Below are 24,785 nucleotides of genomic sequence, written 5' to 3' on the forward strand. Positions count from 1 at the left end.
TATTTACCACTTTCTTTGGGGCTCATTCCCTTTTGCATCTCAGGTTCCATCTGGGGGTCACTTCCAATTGAAGTACATCTTTAAAATATCTTTTAGTAAAGTCTTAAGACTTATAGTTGAAAATTTCCAGTTTTTAATTTTTCTGGGAATGTCTTTATTTCAACTTTATTCTTAAAAGATGTTTGTACAGAGTATAGAACTCTGAATTGACAATTACTTTCTCTCAGCATATTGCAGACATCATTCTATTATCTTTTAGTTATCCATTGTTGCTGCTGCTAAGCTAGCTGTTGTCTGTTTCTATTGCTCCTTTAAGGTATTCTACCTTCTCTATCTAGCTCCTTTAAATATCTTCCCTTTCTGTTTGGTATAATGCAGTTTCACTATAATGTATCTAGGTGTGAGTTTCTTTTTACTTATCCTGTTTGAGATTCATTGAGCATCTTGAATCTGTGGATTGATCCTCTGGTAGGCAGAAAAACGGCTCCAAAAAGATGTTCATACCCTAATCCCCAGAACCTGTGACTGTTATTTTACATGGCAAAGGGGAGTTAAGTTTGCAGATGAAGCTGAGCTTCTTAAACAGCTGACCTCAAAACAGGAAGGCTATCCTGGATTATCTGAGTGGACCCAATGTAATCACAAGGGTCCATAAAAGTAGAAGAGGCAGGCAGAAGAGTCAGTGACAGAGTGATGCAATGTGAAAAGGACTCAACCCGCTGTTGCTAACTTTGGAGATAAAAGAAGAGGGCCATGAGCCAAGGAATGCAGGTAGCACTTAGAAGCTGGAAAAGAAAAGGAAATGATTCTCCCCCAGACCTCCCAGAAAGAAATGCAGCCCTATCAATGCCTTGATTTTTAACCCAAGTGAAACCAGTTTGGGCTTCTGGACTTCAGAATTGTAGAATAATAAATTTGTCTTGTTTTAAGCCACTAAGTGTGTAGTAATTTGTCACAGCAGCTATGAAAAACAAATATCATGTCTTTCAATATTTCTGGAAAGTTTTTCAAATATTCTCTTCAAATATTGCCTTTGCCCCATTCACACTCTATCCTCATATGTTTTAATATTTTCCATCTTATTTCAATGATTATTTAAAATACTTTGCATCTGATTTTACTCACGCAGTACTCATGTACTCAGTACTCGTACTCAATAAGCTCATACTTTTGGATCTATGTTATGTGTAGTTCCCCAAATTTAATTTTTTTTTTAATTCAGTTTTACTGAAATATATTCACAAACCATACAGTCATCCATGGTATACAATCAACTGTTCACAGTATGATCATATAGTTATGCGTTCATCACCACAATCTATTTCTGAACATTTTCCTTACATCAGAAAGAATCAGAATAAGAATAAAAAATAAAAGTGAAAAGAGAATACACAAACCATCCCCCCATCCCACCCTATTTGTCATTTAGTTTTTACTCCCATTTTTCTACTGATTTTTTTTCAATTTTTTAACTTTGTTTATCAAAAAATTAAAAACAAACAGGCAAACAACAACGAAAAAAACCCCACAACATTTCAAACAAAGCAATGGATTAAGGAAAACAAATAACCTAAAATAACTACTTTGCTTCCAATATGTTCCTACCATACCCCAAGAAAATTAATAAACCATGTCCAAACAGAGGAGTAAGAAAAACAAATAATCTAAAATAACTACATTGCTTCCAACATGTTCCTACCATACCCCAAGAAAATTAACAACCCCTAAGAAAACAATGGAATAAGAGAAAAAAAAAACCTAAAATAACTCTATTGCTTCCAACATGATCTTACTATATCCAAGAAAGTTTACAAACCATAATCATTCCTGAGCATTCCCATAACATTGAGATTACCCTCCATAGTTTATCTGTTCTTATTAGATTATCATTCCCCCTCCACTAATTAGTATCTCTAGGTCCCCTACATTCTACAGTATAAAACATTGTACATTTTTCACAGAATTCACATTAGTGGTAACATACAATATCTCTCTTTTTCTGCCTGGCTTATTTTGCTCAGCATTATGTCTTTTTTTTTTTTTTTTTAATCTTCATTTTATTGAGATATATTCATATACCACGCAGTCATACAAAACAAATCGTACTTTCGATTGTTCACAGTACCATTACATAGTTGTACATTCATCACCCAAATCAATCCCTGACACCTTCATTAGCACACACAGAAGAATAACAAGAATAATAATTAGAGTGAAAAAGAGCAATTGAAGTAAAAATGAACACTGGGTACCTTTGTCTGTTTGTTTCCTTCCCCTATTTTTCTACTCATCCATCCATAAACTAGACAAAGTGGAGTGTGGTCCTTATGGCTTTCCCAATCCCCTTGTCACCCCTCATAAGCTACATTTTTATACAACTGTCTTCGAGATTCATGGGTTCTGGGTTGTAGTTTGATAGTTTCAGGTATCCACCACCAGCTACCCCAATTCTTTAGAACCTAAAAAGGGTTGTCTAAAGTGTGCGTAAGAGTGCCCACCAGAGTGACCTCTCGGCTCCTTTTGGATTCTCTCTGCCACTGAAGCTTATTTCATTTCCTTTCACATCCCCCTTTTGGTCAAGAAGATGTTCTCCGTCCCACGATGCCAGGTCTACATTCCTCCAAGGGAGTCATATTCCACGTTGCCAGGGAGATTCACTCCCCTGGGTGTCTGATCCCACGTAGGGGGGAGGGCAGTGATTTCACCTTTCAAGTTGGCTTAGCCAGAGAGACAGGGCCACATCTGAGCAACAAAGAGGCATTCGGGAGGAGGCTCTTAGGCACAACCATAGGGAGGCCTAGCCTCTCCTTTGCAGCAACCGTCTTCCCAAGGGTAAAACCTGTGGTAGAGGGCTCAACCCATCAAACCACCAGTCCCCTATGTCTGTGGTCATGTTAGCAACCATGGAGGTGGGGTAGGCGAATACCTCTGCATTCTCCACAGGCTCCTCAAGGGGGCACTGCATCTTTTTTTTTTTTCCTTGTTTTTTTTTTTTAACTTTCCCTTCTTTTTTAAATCAACTGTATGAAAAAAAAAGTTAAAAAGAAAACAAACATACAATAAAAGAACATTTCAAAGAGACCATAACAAGGGAGTAAGAAAAAGACAACTAACCTAAGATAACTGCTTAACTTCCAACATGTTCCTACTTTACCCCAAGAAAGTTACCTAATATAGCAACATTTCAGTGAACTTGCTCCTACTATATCCATCAGAAATTAACAGACCATAGTCATTCCTGGGCATCCCTAGAACGTTAAATAGCTTATCTGTTCTTCATGGATTATTGTTCCCCCTTCCTTAATTGCTCTCTATTGCTAGTTCCCCTACATTCTACATTATAAGCCATTTGTTTTATATTTTTCAAAGTTCACATTAGTGGTAGCATATAATATTTCTCTTTTTGTGCCTGGCTTATTTCGCTTAGCATTATGTCTTCAAGGTTCATCCATGTTGTCATATGTTTCACGAGATCGTTCCTTCTTACTGCCGCGTAGTATTCCATCGTGTGTATATACCACATTTTATTTATCCACTCATCTGTTGAAGGACATTTGGGTTGTTTCCATCTTTTGGCAATTGTGAATAATGCTATGAACATTGGCGTGCAGATATCTGTTCGTGTCACTGCTTTCCGATCTTTCGGGTATATACCGAGAAGTGCAATCGCTGGATCGAATGGTAACTCTATATCTAGTTTTCTAAGGAACTGCCAGACTGACTTCCAGAGTGGCTGAACCATTATACAGTCCCACCAACAGTGAATAAGAGTTCCAATTTCTCCACATCCCCTCCAGCATTTGTAGTTTCCTGTTTGTTTAATGGCAGCCATTCTAACCGGTGTTAGATGGTATCTCATTGTGGTCTTAATTTGCATCTCTCTAATAGCTAGTGAAGCTGAACATTTTTTCATGTGTTTCTTGGCCATTTGTATTTCCTCTTCAGAGAACTGTCTTTTCATATCTTTTGCCCATTTTATAATTGGGCCGACTGTTCTATTGTCATTGAGTTGTAGGATTTCTTTATATATGCAAGATATCAGTCTTTTGTCAGATACATGGTTTCCAAAAATTTTTTCCCATTGAGTTGGCTGCCTCTTTACCTTTTTGAGAAATTCCTTTGAGGTGCAGAAACTTCTAAGCTTGAGGAGTTCCCATTTATCTATTTTTTCTTTTGTTGCTTGTGCTTTGCGTGTAAAGTTTAGGAAGTGGCCACCTAATACGAGGTCTTGAAGATGTTTTCCTACATTATCTTCTAGGAGTTTTATGGTACTTTCTTTTATATTGAGATCTTTGGTCCATTTTGAGTTAATTTTTGTGTAGGGGGTGAGGTAGGGGTCCTCTTTCATTCTTTTGGATATGGATATCCAACTCTCCCAGCCCCATTTGTTGAAAAGACCATTATGGCTCAGTTCGGTGACTTTGGGGGCCTTATCAAAGATCAGTCGGCCATAGACCTGAGGGTCTATCTCTGAATTCTCAATTCGATTCCATTGATCTATATGTCTATCTTTGTGCCAGTACCATGCTGTTTTGGCAACTGTGGCTTTATAATAAGCTTCAAAGTCAGGGAGTGTAAGTCCTCCCACTTCGTTTTTCTGTTTTAGAGTGTCTTTAGCAATTCGAGGCTTCTTCCCTTTCCAAATAAATTTGATAACTAGGTTTTCCAAGTCTGCAAAGTAGGTTGTTGGAATTTTGATTGGGATTGCATTGAATCTGTAGATGAGTTTGGGTAGAATTGACATCTTAATGACATTTAGCCTTCCTTTCCATGAACATGGAATATTTTTCCATCTTTTAAGGTCCTCTTCTATTTCTTTTAGTAGAGTTATGTAGTTTTCTTTGCATAGGTCTTTTACATCTTTGGTTAAGTTGATTCCTAGGTACTTGATTTTTTTAGTTGCTATTGAAAATGGTATCTTTTTCTTGAGTGTCTCTTCAGTTTGTTCATTTCTACCATGTAGAAACATTACTGACTTATGTGCATTAACCTTGTATCCCGCTACTTTGCTAAATTTGTTTATTAGCTCTAGTAGCTGTATCGTCGATTTCTCGGGGTTTTCCAGATATAAGATCATATCATCTGCAAACAATGACAGTTTTACTTCTTCTTTTCCAATTTGGATGCCTTTTATTTCTTTGTCTTGCCGGATTGCCCTGGCTAGCACTTCCAGCACAATGTTGAATAACAGTGGTGATAGCAGGCATCATTGTCTTGTTCCTGATCTTAGAGGGAAGGCTTTCAGTCTCTCTCCATTGAGTACTATGCTGGCTGTGGGTTTTTCATATATGCTCTTTATCATGTTGAGGAAGTTTCCTTCAATTCCTACCTTTTGAAGTGTTTTTATCAAAAACGGATGTTGGATTTTGTCAAATGCTTTTTCAGCATCTATTGAGATGATCAATTGATTTTTCCCTTTTGACTTCTTAATGTGTTGTAATACATTGATTGATTTTCTTATGTTGAACCATCCTTGCATGCCTGGAATAAACCCCACTTGGTCATGGTGTATGATTTTTTTAATGTGTCTTTGGATTCGATTTGCAAGTATTTTGTTGAGGATTTTTGCATCTATATTCATTAGGGAGATTGGCCGGTAGTTTTCCTTTTTTGTAACATCTTTGCCTGGTTTTGGTATTAGATTGATGTTAGCTTCATAAAATGAGTTAGGTAGTGTTCCATTTTCTTCAATGTTTTGAAAGAGTTTGAGTAAGATTGGTGTCAGTTCTTTCTGGAAAGTTTGGTAGAATTCCCCTGTGAAGCCATCTGGCCCTGGGCATTTATTTGTGGGAAGAATTTTGATGACTGATTGGATCTCTTTGCTTGTGATGGGTTGGTTGAGGTCTTCTATTTCTTCTCTGGTCAGTCTAGGTTGTTCATATGTTTCCAGGAAATTGTCCATTTCCTCTACATTCTCCAGTTTGTTGCCAAACAGTTGTTCATAGTATCCTCTTATAATTTTTTTAATTTCTTCAGGATCTGCAGTTATGTCACCTTTTTCATTCATTATTTTGTTTATATGGGTCTTCTCTCTTTTTGATTTTGTCAGTCTAGCTAGGGGCTTGTCAATCTTGTTGATCTTCTCAAAGAACCAACTTTTGGTGATATTTAACCTCTCTATTGTTTTTTTGTTCTCTATGTCATTTATTTCTGCTTTAATCCTTGTTATTTCTTTTCTTCTACTTGGTTTAGGATTGGTTTGCTGTTCATTTTCTAGCTTCTTCAGTGTATCCATTAGTTCTTTGATTTTGGCTCTTTCTTCCTTTTTAATATATGCGTTTAGTGCTATAAATTTCCCCCTTAGCACTGCTTTTGCTGCATCCCATAGGTTTTGGTATGTTGTGTTCTCATTTTCATTCGTCTCTATATATTTAGCAATTTCTCTTGCTATTTCTTCTTTAACCCACTGATTGTTTAGGAGTGTGTTGTTTAACCTCCATGTATTTGTGAATTTTCTAAGTCTCTGATGGTTATTGACTTCTAATTGTATTCCATTGTGGTCAGAGAATGTGCTTTGAATAATTTCAATCTTTTTAAATTTATTGAGGCTTGTTTTATGTCCCAGCTTATGATCTATTCTGGAGAAAGTTCCATGAGCACTAGAAAAGTATGTGTATCTTGGTGATTTGGGATGTAATGTCCTGTATATGTCTGTTAAATCTAATTCATTTATCAGATTGTTTAGGTTTTCAATTTCCTTATTGGTCTTCTGTCTAGTTGATCTATCTATAGGAGAGAGTGATGTGTTGAAGTCTCCCACAATTATTGTGGAAACATCAATTGCTTCCTTTAGTTTTGCCAGTGTCTCTCTCATGTATTTTGTGGCACCTTGGTTGGGTGCATAGACATTTACGATTGTTATTTCTTTTTGCTGAATTGCCCCTTTTATTAGTACGTAGTGGCCTTCTTTGTCTCTCAAAACATCCCTGCATTTGAAGTCTATTTTATCTGAGATTAATATTGCTACACCTGCTTTCTTTTGGCTGTAGCTTCCATGAAATATTTTTTTCCATCCTTTCACTTTCAGTTTCTTTGTGTCCCTGTGTCTAAGATGAGTCTCTTGTATGCAACATATTGATGGTTCATTTTTTTTGATCCATTCTGCAAATCTATATCTTTTAATTGGGGAATTTAATCCATTTACATTCAACGTTATAACCGTGAAGGCATTTCTTGAATCAGCCATCTTATCCTTTGGTTTATGTTTGTCATATTTTTCCCCTCTGTCTATTAATATCCTTTATTGTACCCATACCAAATCTCTTTAGTACTGAACCTTTCTCCAAGTCTCTCTGTCCTTTCTTTGTTTCTCTGTCTGTAGGGCTCCCTTTAGTATCTCCAGTAGGGCAGGCCTCTTGTTAGCAAATTCTCTCAGCATTTGTTTGTCTGTGAAAAATTTAAGCTCTCCCTCAAATTTGAAGGAGAGCTTTGCTGGATAAAGTATTCTTGGCTGGAAATTTTTCTCACTCAGAATTTTAAATATATCGTGCCACTGCCTTCTCGCCTCCATGGTGGCTGCTGAGTAGTCACTACTTAGTCTTATGCTGTTTCCTTTGTATGTGGTGAATTGCTTTTCTCTTGCTGCTTTCAGAACTTGCTCCTTCTCTTCTGTGTTTGACAGTGTGATCAGTATATGTCTCGGAGTGGGTTTATTTGGATTTATTCTATTTGGAGTTCGCTGAGCATTTATGATTTGTGTACTTATGTTGTTTAGAAGATTTGGGAAGTTTTCCCCAACAATTTCTTTGAATACTCTTCCTAGACCTTTACCCTTTTCTTCCCCTTCTGGGACACCAATGAGTCTTATATTTGGACGTTTCATATTATCTATCATATCCCTGAGGTCCATTTCGATTTTTTCAATTTTTTTCCCCATTCTTTCTTTTATGCTTTCATTTTCCATTCTGTCATCTTCGAGGTCACTGATTCGTTGTTCAGCTTCCTCTAGTCTTGTACTATGAGTGTCCAGAATCTTTTTAATTTGGTCAACAGTTTCTTTAATTTCCATAAGATCATCCATTTTTTTATTTAGTCTTGTTTTATGCTCTTCTAGGGTCTTCTTGATTTCCTTTATCTCCCGTACTATGGTCTCATTGTTCATCTTTAGTTCTTTTAGTAGCTGCTCTAGGTGCTGTGTCTCTTCTGGTATTTTGATTTGGGTGCTTGGGCTTGGGTTATCCATATCGTCTGGTTTTTTCATATGCTTTATAATTTTCTGTTGTTTTTGGCCTTGTGGCATTTGCTGAACTTGATAGGGTTCTTTTAGGATTTGTAGACCAATTGAAGTTCTTATCTCTAATTTATCAGATCTACAGCTTCGTGGAGTACACTTTCTCTAACTAACCAGCAGGTGGCGTCCACGAGCCACCTGTCCTCCACAAGCCAGTTCTCCCCTGCTTAGCCTTTTTGGTGAGTGGGGGAGTGAGTCTTGTGGGGTCCAATTGGTGTACCAAGCTTGCATGTGTAGTTGGTGTTGCCTGCCCTGTATATGGGGCGTGTTTCTGGGTAGTCAGGGAGGGGTGGTGGCTCTAACAATCAAATCTCCCTGGTGATCCTAGAGTTTTAAAGCTGCTGCAATAGTCTAATCCTTCAGTTCAGTCCTGCCACAGTTTTCTCTGCCACTGACCCACAAGTCCTTGGTATTGGCGTATGGCTCCTGAGACTTGCAAGTGGGCCCCTCTTCCAGGCCGTGCACCCCGGGTCCTCTGTTGAGGGATGACTGTGCTATGTCACAGGTGAGTGCCGTCCCCCCAGGGCAGTTCTGGGCTGCTGGGCTGTGTAGGGAGTCTCCCAGTCTGCTGAAATGATGGCTGAATGGGGCTTTGTTAATTCACACTGCTCTACCTTCCCAACTCTGGGACAATCAGCTGAGGTTGCAGGGAAGGCTAATGTCCACGCCCAGTTTTGTGGTGTGTGCCTGTTATTTGAAGCACTTCCGTCACACTGGGTTGTCTGTGGCAGTTCTGGGCTATGGGGCTGGCGATGGGCAGGATTGGTTCCTGTCCACCAGGATGATGGCTGTGAGCGATACCCCCCTTTTCTTGGGAAGTTGTGGTGTTTAGTGAATTTTCTCAGCCACTGGATTATTGCGTTTTGTCTCAGAGCTCTCCTAGTTCTGCTCTTGACTTGACCTGCCCAAATAGCAAGTCTTTGAAGCTTTCTGTATTGGGCTTCTTAGAGTAATTGTTTTAGAAAAAGAAAAAAGGATTAAAAAAAAAACAAAAAAAAACAAAAAAAACGGGCCCTCCTCAGAGATCTAATGGGTTATTGAAATGCTAAGAGACAAAGCAACCAGGGCCATTAAGGAAAGGTCCACAGGGCAGAGAGATCAGCTTTTCTTCGGGATTTGCATATGCGCCTCAGGGCCCTTCCCCTTTCTATGTTCACCAGAACTCCAAAAATCCTCCGCTTTTATTTTGGAGTTTTTTGTGTTGTTTTTTTTCTATGCCTGTCTCCTCTCTGCTGGGCTGGCTGCTCTCAGATTCTCTGGTGTCTGGTCTCAGTCTATCTATGGTTGGAGTTTGAATCAGTAGAATGAGTTTCCGATAAGGGCTGCCACTGCAGTTCTCCCTTCTCCTTCCCGGAGCTGACAGCCCCTCCTCCCCCGGGACTGAGCCTGGCAGGGAGGGGCGCGGGTCCCCTGGCCGCAAAAACTTACAGATTTCGCTGATCTCTGCAGTTCCACGTTTTCATGAGTGTTGTATGAAGTATGCCCAAACGCAGATTGCTCTGTGGTGTCCAGTCCACGCAGTTCCTGGCTTTCTACCTACTTTCCTGGAGGAGTAACTAAAACATACAGCTCACCAGTCTGCCATCTTGCCCCGCCTCCCTAATTTTATTATATTGCATACAATTTTCAAAGAGAATTGTATTTATACATGGATATTTTTATTATAGGTTCTGGCTTTTTCTTTTTTTAAGAAAATTAAATACAATTATTTCAGTGAAAATTAAGAATTTTGTTCTCTTTACAACAGTCTGCTGCTGAAACAGCTCCATCAATTAGTGATAGAAACTAAGTTTTGTGTGCCCAAAGATCATGCAAAATTTAAACCTTCCTAGGGTGGTCAAAATGACCTATAAGGATTTTCGGGTTGTTTTTAAATTTGTTTGTTGGGGAGTGGGTAGGTTTTGTTAGTAGCTCTATTTGGGTAAAATGACTGTCCTTTTTTGGACCTTAGATTTAAAATGCGTCAAACCTAAATCTCAAGGGTTTTGTTTTGTTTTGTTTTGTTTTTGTTGTTAAGGCAAGGCATTTACTGAGTCCTTATTTCCTCAAAGACAATTCTTAAATAGTATCTTTTACACTGCTATAGGCATTCATCTATAACCTGCTTTAGTAAGAAATCACCACATTATAAGAACATTCTTAACCTAAGAAAAATATTTTTTTCAGGATTCCTTGGAAATGCTAACTCCTCACTGAATTGAAAATATCCTTAGATTTTAAACCATTTTTATCATTTAGAGATAGCTGGAAGTGTATTTCTAAAAAAGAAATTTTATCAATGACAAGCCTCTTTAGAACAGGGTAAAGAGTCTTGATGTTATAAATAGACTTTTTCTTATAACTATCATATATCCTGACTTACTTTATCAATCTAGTAGGGTAATATATTTTTTTCCAACCTTTAACAGGATGAAGTTCATTTATCTTCTAATCTGGGGATATGAGCTGTTTAACTCCTGACAACCTCTGATAATCAACAGAAATTACAACTGTACTTTGGAATTAGTCATCCGTCTTTATTTCATAGTCTCCTTATCACTGCAAAATAGTAGTATAGCTAATATTAAAGGTGTTAGGCACTACCAAAAGAAATTGCATTGCAATGGCATTATTTTAAAATCTATTATTTGATTTTTGTCTGACTATACCAGAATCAATTTTTCCCCCTGGATGTTCAGCCTGGAACATCTAACCACAAAAATCAAATGTTCTATTAGCCTCCACAAAAAAGTTGTGATGAACTTATTAAAGGACAGTACCAATGAATAATTTCACATTATCTATAAGAAATCAATTTTTCCACTTCCTGTCTTTGATATTTTTTTAAGCAAAGGAAAATATTGGCTCTAGATTTGAATATTTATATTTTCTATATTCTTTAAAACACTAAAATAAACTAAGCCTCATTTTTCTAATATATAAAATGATTGTTGTGAGAATTTACTAAAAAAAAAGTAGTAAAATGTTTATCAGTGTACTGTACATAGAAATTTTTCCATAGGTGGTAATTCTTGTTATTATTACTGCATGTACTATGTTTCTGTACTTCACATACCATATACAAGATCTGGTGAGCTTTGGGAAGTTATTTCCTACATATATCGTACAGTGTTTGCTCAGCTTAATCAACAGAGCAAGAGAGGAAAATGCCTCCTCTTTGTCACAGAGTTCACTGAATAGCAAAAGGGTTTAGCATTCTTATTTTATCTCTGTTGATACAAGCTCAAGAAATCTTTCTCTCAAATGTCTTTTAGAAACTAAATGTTACAAGTAAAATATAAGATGTTCGTGTTATTTATCACCAGCAGAAGCACCTTATTTGAACACCCTGTATTGAAATGACTACTTCATGCAGTGACTAATAAGAGCTTTCCAGCAGAAAGCAAATGCTCAAATGAAACAGCATTTATTTTATTAGGCAATAGTGATATGTCTTTTATTGGTTGGACTCTGGAAACCACCTGACAACGAATGGTACTTTACCCGAAGAGACACGTTTCATGCACCACATAGTCTAACCACAAACATTAAAGGTTTAGGTAACTGTGATCCTCAAATGAAAATATAAAAGGCATTTCTCATAAAATCAAATAAGAAGGCAACTAGTCTTGATTTAAATGAGTACACATGTAAGTTTACTTGTGTAAGGTTTAAGTGACTATAATGCTTTATATCCTTATGTATGTAATGCAGAAATTATGGAAACACGTAGAGATCTATTCAAATGTAAAGAAATAAAGCATTTCCACAATAAATTGTACTCATAATGACTGCTATTCATAAAAACTTGTATTTCTTCAACAAAGTTCCTTTTCTAAGAATTGCCTTTGTCTGTTTAACACTACAAAAACTTAGTATTTATAACTTTTAAGTGTATTCCCAACAAAGCGGTTAATTTTTGTTTACCTACTTTAGCCATAATTTGTATACAAAACTGAAGAAAATGAAGTTTCTAAACTCAATTAAGAAGATAAGAACAATTTTCATCTTTCAGTTCTTTGTATAAAAATGTATTTTGAAAGAGAATTTGCTTAACTTTGGAGACTTTTATATTTTATTTCATTTTGTGTCCCTCCCCATCAAGTCTGCAATCTTTAATAAAAGATTTCAGTTCACGTAGGGATTCTAGAAAAGGGGTCTGAGAGGGATCAGGGTAGATTCAAGGACCCTTTTTAGACTGAAAATGGCCATAGTATTTTCAAGTACATTCAAATGGCCCTTCAGAAGGAAGCACTTTATTCCTTTTCTTGCCAAATCATCCTCACATGTCCCTTATACCATCTCATTTTAGAAGGTTTTGTTCGTAACAGGTATCTCTCATGGGAGTTGCTAGCAACAAGGGTTGGTTCAGTCATTGTGGCCTTAGCCATATGAAGGTATTTTTCTCAGTTCTGAAGAAGTTTCACAATTCATTTTCTGTAGCACAAATGCTAAGGAATGGAATTCCTCTTCTGCTTCTTCTCTTAAAAATGGGATTCAAAAAGCACGGGACTCAATTTAGCCAGTTGAGGTACTCAGTGTATTTTGTCATAGATGAGAGGTCTACTATGATATATCCAGTTGGTCTGCTCCAAAATGCTGGCACATTAATGATAGATAGTGCTGATTTGCTACAATCCCATGTGGTTATAGTTGCACATGTAAGGAAAATCATCTAGGTTTCAGGAATGAAAGTTCTATCTACTCTACCACTATTTTGAAGTGATTGGTAGTGGTTATAACTTAACAATTTACATTTAAATCCTAAGATTTATAGTAATTTTTTTTATAATAGCATGCAAATAGTATAAAAACTTTAAAGACCATACAGGAAATAATAAAATTCAATTACACTTAGCTGAGTTGAGAATCCTCATCACCCACCCACATACATAGTTGAAATGCGAAGACAGGCAGTTAACATTACAGGCAAAATGATGATTATATATTGGACAGAAAAGTGTCACCCCCAGGTTTTTTGGAATATGATTCAATACTTCTGCATTTATAAAAGGTAGATTGGCTGGTTTTAGCTCTCAAAAATGAAAACTTCCTTGATTTTCCTTAATGAGTGGGAAAAAAAAAATAAAAAGAATGAGAAACCAAAAGCTGCAGCCCACCAAAGTTTAATCATTAACAGTGAGCCCTTCATTGAACGTAAGTCCTGATTTTGGAGTTTGGAATCTGACCTTTCCCCAAAGATAAACATTATTGTCGGAGGTTCTGAGGGGGTCACTCCCTCGGCTGCCACCTGAAGAGTACACTTCTCAGTGACTCTTAGCTGGGAACTGGATGCAGTAGAAGGCTAGTCAATATGATTCTTCTTGCTGTGCTTTTCCTCTGTTTCATTTCCTCATATTCAGCTTCTGTTAAAGGTAAGTTTGCATTACCTTTTGCTAAATTTTAATTTTAATCTCTGGGGGAAAAGTGAGTGTGTGTGTGTGTGTGTTTCAATAATGAGTTTCCTAACTAAACCACCTTCTAAACCATGTAACTTTGGAATGTTTGTGAAGGCATGGCTGGGTTGAAATGAAAACCAAATTCAGATTTTTACATACATTAAGAAAACAGAGGTTCCTTTTAGTTTTCAGTCCCTCCGACCCTGTGCTTCTTGCTTTAATTTCCCATTCATTCCCATTTTTAAAAAAGGAAAAAAAGATGCCAGCTATTGTTACCTGTTGCTTTTGGCCACTCATTGAAAGCTGCTCCCTCATTTGAATTGTAAAAGAGGATTAAAAAAACAACAAAAAGCAGTTCTTAATTATCCTTCTAGTTGCTTAGCAATGTGACATCAGGAAGAACTAGACCCAATGAAAAAGGCATTTGATTTACCAAAGAACTATGAATGAAATGATAAAGCATGTATTTATTCCCATTGCCATTCAAAAGTGATAGAATTATCATCGTTGGTGAATAAAAAAAAAAAACTACAATATAGACTTAAGAAAGAAGACTTATTATCTATGAAAAAATAGTTTTGCTAGTTATAGTTTCTATTTTAAGGTAAAATTGATTAAAAATAAAAAACATGAATTGATACTCTTCAAAGAAAACAAAAGGGAAAACAAACATTTCATGAAGAATGGCTTCAAAATGCTCTATGAAATGTGTGGAATCTTGTTTTTAAATCAGTTGTATTTTAAACTTTTTGGATTTTAAATATTGCACCATGTGAAATTATCACATTTTGGAGTCTCTCAGCCAATTGATCTAACATGTAACTGAGGATGATAAGGTCTACTTTTTAAAACTATTTACTCTATGTAACTGAAATAAAACAATTCACTTATAAACTTTTAAAACCCTTTTGTGAAAACTGTGGCTTTTAATCATAAAGTGGCATTTGTCTCAAGACTTTTTTGTGTAGAAAATTTCCACATAAGGAAAAAAAATCATTTTTTTAATTGGAACAATAAATGGAGGGCTTAATTTAAATTATTTCACCTAAGCAAATCACACTTTTTTAAATGAAATTTTATTGAAATATATTCACATACCATAAACTCATCCAAAGTGTACAATTAATTGTTCACAGTATCATCATATGGTTGTGTGTTCATCACCTCAATCAATTTTTGAACATTTTCATTACTCCAAAAAATAAATAAATAAATAAAAATAAGAAAAATAAAAATAAAAGATCAAGAATAAAATAAAAATAGAAGTAGAAAGGAAACACCCCATACCCGCCACACCCTCTTTATTCATTTAGTTTGTCCCCATTTTTCCTCTCGTCTGTCCATACACTGTATAATGGGAGTATGAGCCACAAGGTTTTCACAGTCACACAGTCACACCTTATAAGCTATATAGTTATGCAATTGACTTCAAGAATCAAGGCTACTGGGTTAAGCAAATCACATTTGATCTAGAACTAAGCATAATTTTTTTTCACCATTTTTTTTTCACCAGTTTCTAAAAAGTTTAGGATTTAAAGATACAGTCTTTCCTTGGATGAAAATTTTCTTAAAATGAAAACAAAATGAAGACTTGTAAATGATATCTGACTGAGCAATATTACATAGAGAGCTTACTATTTTATTATCTGTCAAATAAACTTGAGAATTGGAAATATGAATGATTTCAACATCATAATATCAAACTTAATGAAATGATTATTTTGATGAAAAATAATTGAGATATAATATTTATTGTGGGCTTCTCCTTTATACCCATTCTATAAATCAGAAAATTGAAAAACTTAAGTTTTCAAATAAATGCACTTATAAAGTTTTAAACACACATACATACACACACACACACACACACACACACTAGGCAACAGCTTAGGATTTGACAGATAGCTATTGGTTTTTTTGTGGGTATGAGTTCAGTGATCGATTCAGAGTTTTAGAACCTGAAATTATGCAATTTAGGGGCCGACTTTGAGAAAATATTACACAAATATCTTACTTTTGCAAATTTTACTGAAAAAATATATTGCCTGAATTTCTTTCCAAGAATTTGCAAGGAGCTTGGGTAAGTGAGGGACCCTAAATCTTAAGCGTCATTAGCTTCCCAGCACAAGTTGCTTATGCCAAGTATAATAAATAAAAAGTACAGGATTTGACAGCTATTGATCTACTTAGACTTCATAACCTTTTGTATTATATAGACTTCTTGCCCTTTGTAATGATTGACATTTTACTAACAAACCGCTTGTGAAGGGTCCATCTTACAATCAGGCCATTTAAATTTTGGGATTCCATGTATCACTCCAAAACTCATCTTGTAGTTTAAATTATACTTGCTGAATGTAACTAGGTAGCAAATCCCCAGATTTATGATGAGGGTGGGTTGGAATGTGAAGAGCAAAGAGAATGAAGGGGTTAAATTTAGCATGGAGGAGGGTCTATTTAGAAGAGATATACTGAATGTGAAAGACTCAAGTTTACCCTACTTTTTCATAATTATACTTTGTAATGGTTTGTCTATTCTAATGCCTTCTTTAGGTTTTCTTTATAGTACTTTTACTTTGACAACCCACATATAAACTTCCCATTTATTCTTGTCACCTTGAAACCTGAACCATTCTTTCACTTCCTGTCTTTCTGTCTAGAACTAGAATAGTGCCACCATACATCCTTGTTGAATTAATTCCTAGCTCACTCCTTAGAAATGGAAACTAATTCAACCTAATGTTTTAGAGCAGAAGAGTATGGTAAAAACATAGTCTCTGGAGCCCGACACCCTGGATTTCTATCCTGGCTTCACCACTTAGATTATCTGTGGGAATTTAGGTAAATTGTATAATTTCTGTGCCCCTCAGTTTCCTTATCTATAGTATGAGAATGATAACAGTACCTACACCATTAGTTTTTTTGCAAGGATTAAATGAATTAATGCACATAACAGCATTTAGAACAGTTTATTCAAGATAATGTATTATGATCATTTTTTTCTATGGGCGGGAAGTGCTATAGTAGGTTGTAGAGACAACGGAATAGATTGTTCCTCCATAGATGATAAAGACGTCAGAGGTTTTCTTTGTTTGTTTGGTTGGTTTTGCAAAGGAATTTTACTTCCTTTGTCAGCTGCCTCACTTCCAGCCTAGTCATACCAACCTTCTTTCTTGCTAACCCCTCCCCCACAACATATGCATACATCCTTAGGAAACAAAAGTTATGATTGCCCTGTACATAGTTAACTAGGCAAAGCAACCCCATTAGCAGCGAGGAAAAATGTATACTGAAATCTTTTTTACCTGTCTCCTGAAAAGCATAGAAAAAAATAAACTAAAAGAGTTTGAATGACCATAACTCTTCAAGTTAGCTGTGGGAAAGACTTGATACTACTGCTTTACATTTCTTTGAGAGGAGTTACACTGAATTGGAGAGAGTGAATTAGTCCATATATTAATTTTCTTGGTTCACAATAATGAATATATATTATTAGGTATTAAATTGCCACCTCCAAATGTAAGTCTATGCTAAGATTTTATCTTTCTCTAGGAAAAGATCATTTTATTCAGGCTCAGCTAATTTAAATTTACATATGCCTGACCCTGAACTGTACTTTTGTATCAAAAGTCTGCTAATTAAATTAATAGAGAGCATTGCTTTGGAGAGATATTCATTAACCAATTAAGAAACGGAACTGCCTTCTAACTCTTAAAATTACTTTAGCATTGACCTTTTTGCATTCAAATATTTTTTTAATTATAAATGGTTCAGAATAATTTTATAAAACAATCCCTGGCAAGACCTCTATTTGCAATTGTGTCCACAAAATAAAAGCACTATAATGGCATTTCTTTTAAAAATGTTCTATAATTCAACCACGGCAATATTTAGATAGACAATCTGATTATTGAGTAGGGATACACACTACGGTCTTCTGAAATGACAGCTTGTTTGTTAACCTATTTTTTATTTTTTTTAATTTTTTGAGTCTATGATTTAAATAGATGAAAAAGTAGAACCAGGGTCTCATTCTTTCATTCAGCAAATATTTACTGAGCTCACAGTGGGCACCACCGCATTAAACAAGGATGCACTGATAACAAGATTGCATAGTCCCTAGCCTAATAAGTGCCTTACAACTAAAACTTTACTCATATCATTATCTTTGTGCAGGTCACACAACTGGTCTTTCATTAAATAATGACCGGCTTTACAAACTCACATACTCCACTGAAGTTTTTCTTGATGGGGGCAAAGGAAAGCTCCAAGACACTGTGGGCTATCGAATTTCATCTAATGTGGATGTTGTCTTACTGTGGAGGAACCCTGATGGTGATGATGACCAACTGATCAAAATTACGGTGGGCATTTTCTACCAGACAGATGCAAAAATTGGATGTCAGCAAAGTCTGTGAGAGGTGTACCATCCAATATCACTTGATTGTGCTCTTGGCTTAATATCCATTTAGTTTATTTATCTTTCACTAAAATAAGTAGATCTACAATTTTGAAGTTTTTATTAATAAAAAATGATGTTTTGAATTATTGAAGCAGAAAACAGAAGTTAGTGAGTAACTGGATTATAATATCCAGTTTTGTATGTTGACACTAAACTAGAATCCACTTCAAGTATTCTGGGAATGAGGACTGTAGATCCATGTCATGAGAAAAACACTACTGAAAGAGAGGGATAATAAGAAGGTGCCTAAGTTCCTTGCTGTAACAGTTGGAATTATCGATGAGGGAGTAAACCGATTTTGTATTCCTCTTGAGGAAGGAATCAGGTGCTGCCATGAGTGAAAGTTTTGTCAGTCACAATGGTTTAGAATTTATGCATTGAGAAAGAAGATCAAATTAGATGACCTTTGGGGCCTTTTCCAACTTTAAGATACTGTGATTCCATATTTGATTTTCAAGAACGTAGGGCAATAGATTCCTTTAGTAAGTTGATTATTTTTCTACATGTTAGTATAAAACAGGTACTTAGGACCAAGTATTTGGAGTGAGGTTTGCTATGGTATAACCAATAAATAGTTGCTGTTGCATTGTACAATAAAGTGTCATTGCAATAAATTTACCAAGAGATCTTTGCTTCTTTGGATATCTCTAATAACTGTCATAGTTTCCAAATTGGATCAAAACTTCATCATCCACCACTCTGAGTCATTTCTCAATAGAATAATAAGCTATTTTTCAGAAAATTGTTTTTCCTTGTTCAGTAATTAGTCTGTTATCATTGATTTTATATATACAGATGAAGTAGAATGGGGCAGGATCCTTGTCAAGGAAATGGTATAGAAAATGAAGAGGAGATCAGGCAGACAGGAATAGTTCAGGAATGAAAAGACTGACAATGGCATAGCACACCCATATTCAAGCCACAGTTATTGTGAGCTTGAAGTGACAGATTACTTTAAGTATCAATATTTTTACCTAATTCAATTACCTAATTTTTAAATACCTTCTCTATTCTCTAATGGTTAGGTCCTATGATGCATGGATTGAGAAATGGCAGAAGAAATTATGGACTCACCCTGTCTTTTTTTCCTACCATTTTATTTTCTAAGAGATTCCTGTGGAAATAGACATAAGATATTTTTCTAATAGTTTTCTTTCCATGATTCCAGATAAAGGATGTAAATGTCGAAAATGTAAATCAGCAGAGAGGAGAAAAGAGCATCTTCGAAGGAAAAAATCCACCTAAAATCATAGGAAAGGAAAACTTGGAAGCTCTTCAAAGACCTGTGCTCCTTCATCTAGTTCATGGAAAGGTGAGGTAATTTTGAGTGTCACACACCTTTTTTTTCCAACTTTGCATTTTTCTTCCTTCTTGTAGATATTTTGAGGTGATCATGGTGTCACCAATTTCATGATAAGTGGAAGTTTTTCAAGAAATAGTAAACAGACATTGCAAACTATATATTTTAAAAGTAAATCAAGGCACCAAATTCCCTTATACTTCCTAACCATTTAATGTTTCCTATATTTATGAAAACATTTATTGTAAAATCAAGTACTTAATTGCTGATTGAGGCTTTATTAAAAGGTATGTTCTGTATCAAATTAGGAAGGATTGCAAAGACAGTGTAACACAGCTAGTCATTACAGCATAATTGTATAATTTCAGGAAAGTAGACAAATGATAATGAAATGATCTAACTTGGATAAGTCATATTCTATCTGAAGATATGACTATCTGGCTAAAGTTGAAGCCTTTGAAAGGGTATGGCATTTTTAAGGGAAAATTGATTTTTAAAAAATAATTCAAGGTTTATTTAAAAATTATATGACCAAAAAATATTGTATGCATTAAAATAATGAATGAACACTTTATAATATGCATTTAGAAAAATGCTCAGAAAATTCTGTAAGAGTGCATTATTTATGTTTTGATTCTAGTCCATTGTAATGGTCTTTATGTATTTGGAACTGATATGCAACAATGATTATTAGTCATTACACATGTGGGTTTATGAAAATACAGATATTGTATTGACATATATAAAAATGAATCAGTAAATAGTTCTCTACTTTAGGAACCAAAGTCAAAAAAAAAAAAAAAAAACAGAAAGGGAGCATTATAGTTATAACTCTGCACATCTCCAAAATTAAACTTTCCAGATTCAAAATAAAGATGAAACAAATACTTCAAAATATAAATTTCAGACACCTAATATATTGCTAATCATGATGCACATTTTAAAATAAAGTACCAAAAATGAACATGCAAGAAAAAATCTGGTGCCTTCACCTCTCTCACAGGCAAATATGAATCACCATCTTTGGGAATGCTTTCTCTTCCTTCTTCACTTGTCAAAATACTTACCATGCTTCAGCCTTTGCTCATAGTCCCTGCCTTTCTAAAGTTCACATCATTCCAGTCAGTTAGAAATAACTATCCCACTTTAGAACTCCCTTAGCACTTTGTATCTCACTCATGATCCTTACCACTTTCCTTTGGGTCATATGTGTTCATTGCTAGCTTGTGGTTTTTGGCAGAGAACATTATTCCTCTTTGTATTCCAGCCCTTCCCTCTCCACTCCACACCTATCACTCCCCATAGCACCCAGAACTGTGCCTTGTACTGACTCATTGGGTATCCCATGTAGCCTTTCCCAACATCCTCCCAAACCTCACAGCCCCCTGGGTTTATTTCCATGGAAACATTTATCACAGTATATGCAATCCTCTAACTGTCTGCCATCCACATTCAGAGTAAGTTTCTTCTGTGCTGCAATTGAGCCTTTATCTCTGTATAATCAACACCTTGTTCTTGGTGGAGACTCATTGTGTGTGTAAAATAAATAAATGAACAATTAAGTTTAAATGAGGCTAAAATGAGTTGGACTTCGAGAAAGATTTTGCTTATGGTTTACTTAGTAATAGCTAAAATTTACTGAGCAATTACTACATACCAGGCTTTGAAGAAAGATCTTGCATGAATTACCTCTTTTATCCTCATAATAACCCTCAGAAAAAGGTATCATATAATCCTCCTCTTGCAATAGATGTGGGAACAAAGTTGAGAGAAATTAAGAAACTTCCCAGGGTCACACAACTGGCAGGTGGTGACACTGAGATTTGAAACAGAGGGTCTAATTTCAGAGTATATGCTTGAAATCTCTGTTATACCATCTTCTGACTGGAAACTATTTGAGAAAATGCCTGCCTCTTTGTTTGACTTGTATCTGATTTCATTCTTCACTGTATCTGTAAACTCATTTATTTGCATATGGCACAACTTTGTAAACCACATGAAATATTTTTATTTTCTTCTCTGGGCCTCCAATGTGACAAGATTCTTATACCCATAAAATATTAATTGCATTATAGCCAGCTGAGTGCAAAGTCTTGTTACACAAAAGCACTCAATGTCCTCACTGTTCAAAGGCTGGAATGGAGCTGCCACATCATTATTTCAGTGACTCCAACATGCCAATTCTAGAAGAGCAATGATTTGTGATGAATTACTGCAGCACAGGTTAAAGTCCATCATGGTATCTCTTAAATATATGATAATGTACTTGGAAAAAACATGACTCTATAGACTAAGAAGCCATGTGAAATTTTGATCCACAGCACTGTTGGAAAGATCCTTACTTAAACTATCATTTCAGTTTACCATGAGGGAAATTGAGGGAAGACTGACTAAACCACTGATCAACAATTTTCTTAGAGAGTATTTTCTACCCCAGGCTCAAATTTAGTTTTACTCCCTGAAATTTCTCTGATTTCAAGGATGTTCTTCAGTATATATATATTTGTCCTTCCAGAGCCATATATTAAGCTTCCATATTTGCATCATAAAAAGATGCCCATCAAATCAAATACTTAGATGCATATTCTCATGCAATCTTCTTTTTGTAATGCCTAGTTATTTCCCCTGTGTAAGTGTTTGGGCATGACTCTAGTTTTGTCTACAGATCATAAAGTAGCTTGGAAATATGACAGTTCTCTGGTTAAGTTGATTAGTACTGACAAGCGGAAGATGTCTCAAGCTATAGCACGGATTCCTTATGGGCCTGAGATGCTCATCCTATTAACTGGGTAATTACCAGATTTCATTTTGGGTTTTGGCTGTCTGAAACGATTAAATTAATCACATGGATGCTGAGGCTGTTGTTTCTAGGCATCGATTTGCTCTCTGAATTTGGCAGTGTGACAACTGTACACACACTGAACCCTGAAAGAAATGTGATGCTTCAAAAGCCTTCTAATTACTCATATATATTTCACTTGTTTGTTTTCCAGTGTGCCATTTCCAACCATGCTCTGTCAACTAATTGACTAAGTCCTATTTGCTGGAATCCTTTTCATTTGGTTTATTTTTGCTGTTTGGTCAGTTGATGGAATTTTACCTCTTCTTATTAAAGCATGTATAAATTAAGGAAATCTGTAGAAGGAGTCATATTCTTCCTAAGGAAACTGTGAATAATGCTGACTGAATTCAGGGGGAAGCAGGTCCATGAAATTATTTGGCTGGAAATGGCACTGCTTATCCTTACAGCAAACACTTCCAGTCTTCCTCTTCATTTTGGTTTCCTTGGGTTAAAAAGTTTAGTTTGTAACCAGGTTGTGTCTGCTGCTGCCTCTGGAGGCACTGGGGACTAAGAATTTAGATAAGAGCCCTGAGCTCACAGATGTCCAGAATTCATTTCAGTACTGAATGAAGTAATCAGCTTTATGGCCCAAATATAATAAAACTTAGTTCCTATTGTGAAATTAATGAGTTTAGGATTATTGCTGTGACTGCCACGCAAGTTGAACTGCAAAGTTCTGACTTTTTTTTTTTTTAATCACAAGCTCCCTCAATTCTAACACAATTTTGAAATGTAGGTAATATGAGATCCATTTTGGATCTCATCAATCTGCACTAAAGGAACAGAATTTAGGCCCCACAGGTAGGAGTCAAATAAAACATAGAAAGATTTGTCCACTAGAGTGACAATAAAAACTAATAGAAATAGAAAAAATGAAGAAAAAAAAATACAAATTTTCTTTCTGTCTCACAGTTTACATCATTCAGCCTACCAGGGGAAAAAAGGGCTCTAATACAACTTTCTCAGTGACCTAGAGATCAAGATCAAAACCTGATCCATACAAGGAGTCCAATAAAAGAAGAGCCTTTGACCTTAATCCAAAGGTTGAATCTGAGAACTGGGTTTCCTGAAATTTTAGGTAAAACCTTGTATTGTACATATAGCTCAGATACATTTTGTAACCTGGAAGGAAAATGAGTGGAATGGTGATATTATATGTATTTTCCCTACCTACTGACACTTCTTGCTTTTAAAGTATTTAAGACTCAGATCAAGAAGTCGAGGGTAATAGTCATGTGTGCACTTCCACTGTGTGAAAATTTTGGCTGTTTCCAAGCTCAAGTGATAGAGTTAGAATTGTAATCACTGTAATGATGAGGACAACATACCCTCAAATATTTTGCAGAGAAATTGTACTGTGATTAATAAAGAAAGAAGATCTAGTTTACAACATAGACTATAAGAAACTCAGACTTGGGGCTGAGAAGTTGCCAGTGATTTGTTTTAGAATATGACACCATGGATTTTCAGACGCTGAGGTCATTATTCCAGTTCCCTTTTAACCGGGACAAACACTATTCCAACATTTATAGGTTCATCCAGTGTAATGACTAAAATTGATTGCCAGTTAAGGTACCTGGTAAATATGTTGCCAGGCAGAGTATATGTAGAAAGTAAACATAGAGGCTTGAGTGAGCTCTTTGGAGAATTTGGACAAAATATTCTCTGTTTCTGAGACATTAGAGTTTTTATATGGGCTAAATTACTCAGACTGGCTATTAATTAAATTCTTTGGGTAATTGCTGAGCTTTCTGTTTCACTTTGAGAAGTCACTGTTGGTTTTAAAGGGAAATAGGAAGGCCACCAGGATATTTCTGGTAGAAATGCTCAACTATAATTATCATAGACCTTGGGGAATTTTTACAGGGAAGATACGTATCTATGCTCTATTTCTAAATCGTGTGATGCATATGGAGTTATGAAAACAACAGGTGCTTTCTAGAAAATTCTCTTTGTATTTTTATCCTTGCTTCTTTAACATGAACTAAATTACCAAAATGGTGTAAGACACTGTTAACGTCCATGTACCTATAAATATCAAAGATGAAACAAAGCTAAGAGGAGCCATTCAGATTCCTATTGCTGCCAAATCAGCTAATCCATCCCGTCTTCCCTCCATTTGAACTTTTCCCCCCTGCTTTCTAAAGGGAAGCCCAGAGCTGTGTCTGGGTCAGGTGTTGCAGCAGTAGCAATCTCAACCTCAAATCTTCCAACCTTCTCTATCTCCTTGCAACCAAGGCCAGCATGACTGTCATGAAGGGTGAGAACAGGTCATCCTTGTGAACTTTGTCCACGGGCATCATGGCTATGCCTGGGCCACTGTCATCACTTTTATAGGCTGTGCCATCTCATGATTTTCTAGGATGGTGATTACCATTCTCTTCCGAGAAGCTTTTCTCTTTGTCATTATTTTACACCTTGATTAATTTTTGTTTCAAGCAGGGTTACAGATGGAGAACATTTCAACGTGTTCACAGAGAATGGTCCTGATTTCTCCTTTGAGCAATCCTTCTTGAAGTCACAGAAATCCTAGCTCTTTCCTTCCCTAAGTATGCTCATCAAGTTCATGGCCT

General features: G+C 35.9%; 1 protein-coding gene across 1 annotated transcript in view; it reads left to right on the top strand.

Moving 5' to 3' along the window:
- The first annotated feature begins 13,459 nt into the window (after nt 1–13,459).
- The window catches only part of LOC119529693 (microsomal triglyceride transfer protein), a 41,421-nt gene continuing 30,095 nt past the window's right edge, over nt 13,460–24,785 (top strand). Inside the window, exons 1-3 of the mRNA XM_037830322.1 lie at nt 13,460–13,584; nt 17,785–17,972; nt 19,239–19,382. Of these exons, the coding sequence (XP_037686250.1) occupies nt 13,524–13,584; nt 17,785–17,972; nt 19,239–19,382 (393 nt within the window). The 5' untranslated portion in view covers nt 13,460–13,523. The remainder of the gene's footprint in view (nt 13,585–17,784; nt 17,973–19,238; nt 19,383–24,785) is intronic.

The sequence above is a fragment of the Choloepus didactylus genome, chromosome 3 (genome assembly GCF_015220235.1).
Source record: "Choloepus didactylus isolate mChoDid1 chromosome 3, mChoDid1.pri, whole genome shotgun sequence".
Lineage (NCBI taxonomy): Eukaryota > Metazoa > Chordata > Mammalia > Pilosa > Megalonychidae > Choloepus > Choloepus didactylus.